The 2,325-nt window shown below is 36.9% G+C and overlaps 1 protein-coding gene across 1 annotated transcript in view; it reads left to right on the top strand.

The window, feature by feature from the left end:
• Nucleotides 1–260: 260 nt before the first annotated feature.
• LOC107745727 (galactose-1-phosphate uridylyltransferase-like) overlaps nucleotides 261–2,325 on the top strand; it is a 25,667-nt gene continuing 23,602 nt past the window's right edge. The window contains exon 1 of the mRNA XM_016559675.1: nucleotides 261–368. Within this exon, the coding sequence (XP_016415161.1) occupies nucleotides 285–368 (84 nt within the window). The 5' untranslated portion in view covers nucleotides 261–284. The remainder of the gene's footprint in view (nucleotides 369–2,325) is intronic.

The raw sequence follows: 2,325 nt of genomic DNA, 5'->3' as shown, positions 1-2,325 counted from the left end.
ATAGATACAGACAGACAGATAGATATAGATAGATAGATACAGACAGATAGACAGACAGACAGACAGACAGATAGATAGATAGATAGATAGATACAGACAGATATAGAGATACAGACAGACAGATATATATATATATATATAGATAGATAGATAGATAGATAGATAGATAGACGGACGGACGGACGGACGGACAGATAGATAGTTTCAACCAAATGTATTGTGTTCTGTTTGTTTTCAGTAAGGTCATGTGTTTCCACCCCTGGTCTGACATCACCCTCCCGCTCATGCAGCCCGCAGAGATCCGCAAAGTGATTGACAAGTGGGCAGATCTGATTGTAGAGCTGGGTGCTGAATACACGTGGGTGCAGGTTAGTACATCTCGTCCTCATTTTTATCTTTGGTGCACCTGTTACTTTGCATTCACAAGCAGGACATTTTAATTTACTTTGCACTAAAATACAGCCTAAGGACATATGACTCATTTTAAAAAACAAGATATTTTTCTCACTGTGACTCTCTCTGGGGGGTGTAGCAACTTAATGAAACATTTGCACCATTTGTTGCCCCAAGAAACTTTCTCTCTAGAAGCCGTGGAGTCACAGGGACGTGACTGCATAAGAGTGTGTGTTTAAAGGAGTCGGAGGCTGGGACAGCACTCGATTGGGTTCTGTCCAAGTCTTCCTCATCAGCGCTAATTGGATCAATTGGGAGATGTTCTTCAGTCAGGGTGTCTCAGCGCTGATCAATGGCAGGCAGGGTGGAGCGCTTCTCTGGCCTCTCTGGACACATTAATGCTCCTGCGGGGGAATAATAGAGCACTTCAAAGGGTTCCAGGGATATGAATGCAGTGAATTAAGATGTTTGTGCCAAAAGATAAATTTTGAGCATGAGAGAGTTCCTGAGCCTCAGTGGCTTTTTGACAGACTATAGATTCAGTTTAACGAAGGTATTCTGCTTAAAGGTATCAAATCCTACACACTTTATCATTTTATGTTTTTCTCTGAAGTCCACTTATAATGTTAGTTATATTTATTGCGCCAAAAACAGTCATTTTTGTTTTATATGACTATTTTCCACAATTTTTGCTACTGTTCCTTAGCATCAATAGATAAATGGCGTCTGTTATGATAGGCTAACCTTCATATACGGATTTTCTCTACTGATTTTTTTGTACAATCTGTGCCATTTTGTCATTTTCAACATCTTACTAGTTGCTTTTTCAGCATATCTCATTGCACCCGCTGTCCCACATTCACATGCACAAGAATGGATGTGAATGAAACACAAAATCTAATGTTTTTGAATAACTGGGGCCAGTTGCATAAATCTAGCCTCTATGTTAAGACTGTGTCTTATCAACAGAACTAGTCTGACCAACTAGCAGTTAGCCAATAGGTAATGAATCTTATTTCAAATTAGACCAATCTATGTTTTTTATGTAACTGACATAAAAAAAAGTTTTGACCAGTCTTAAAGAATATGCAATTGAGTCCTCGCTTCATCTCCCCGCACGCACCGTGACATAGTCAAGCATTTAATGCAACTGTCCACTGGAGTTTTTATTTTTATTTTTTTTACTTTATTTAGTTGACAGGGACATTGTACATTAGTAAAACATTCCTGTAAATGTACCAGAATTAGCCAAAGGCTATTTTACATCCGTAGTCCCTGGACAAGATGTTACAAGTCACCCTAAAATAAAATGTAATTAAAAATACATACTAGAAAATTTAATAATTGATAATTAGTTTTAGAGGGGGTGCACTCGTTTATGCTGTGCACTGTACATCTTAGCTGCCTCTAATGACATATAATCTCTAATAAACTTAAAATTATAGAGATTAAACTTAACCTGCTTACAAACCTTTTTAACTTGAGCTTTAAATGTAAGTTTAGAATCAATCCGTATATTTATACTGACACGTAAACATCCGTCTCTTTAATAATACTGTTAGACTTAGAGAAAAACATACATACTGTCTTGGACACATTTAGTTGTAAGCAATTCTCTTTTAGCCATGCTGACACATTAACCATAGAATTCGTGAGTTCATTTGCAACTTGTGCTAGACTATTACCATGTATATAAATTACTGTATCGTCCGCATACATTTGTATATTAATGCCAGGACATGCAAGATGAAAATCAAATATATATAGCAAAAAGCATTGGACCCAAGATAGATCCTTGCGGAACACCAGTTGATGTACCTAAATCATTGGATTGGTGATTTTGTACTCTAACACACTGAAATCTATCTGATAGATATGACTCTATCCAGTTAAGTGTGTGTAATCAGAAATTAAAACAAGATAACTTAGACA

This window comes from Sinocyclocheilus rhinocerous, unplaced genomic scaffold, assembly GCF_001515625.1.
Source record: "Sinocyclocheilus rhinocerous isolate Xijiao unplaced genomic scaffold, SAMN03320098_v1.1 scaffold5086, whole genome shotgun sequence".
NCBI lineage: Eukaryota > Metazoa > Chordata > Actinopteri > Cypriniformes > Cyprinidae > Sinocyclocheilus > Sinocyclocheilus rhinocerous.
This window is presented reverse-complemented; position numbering and strand designations above follow the sequence as displayed.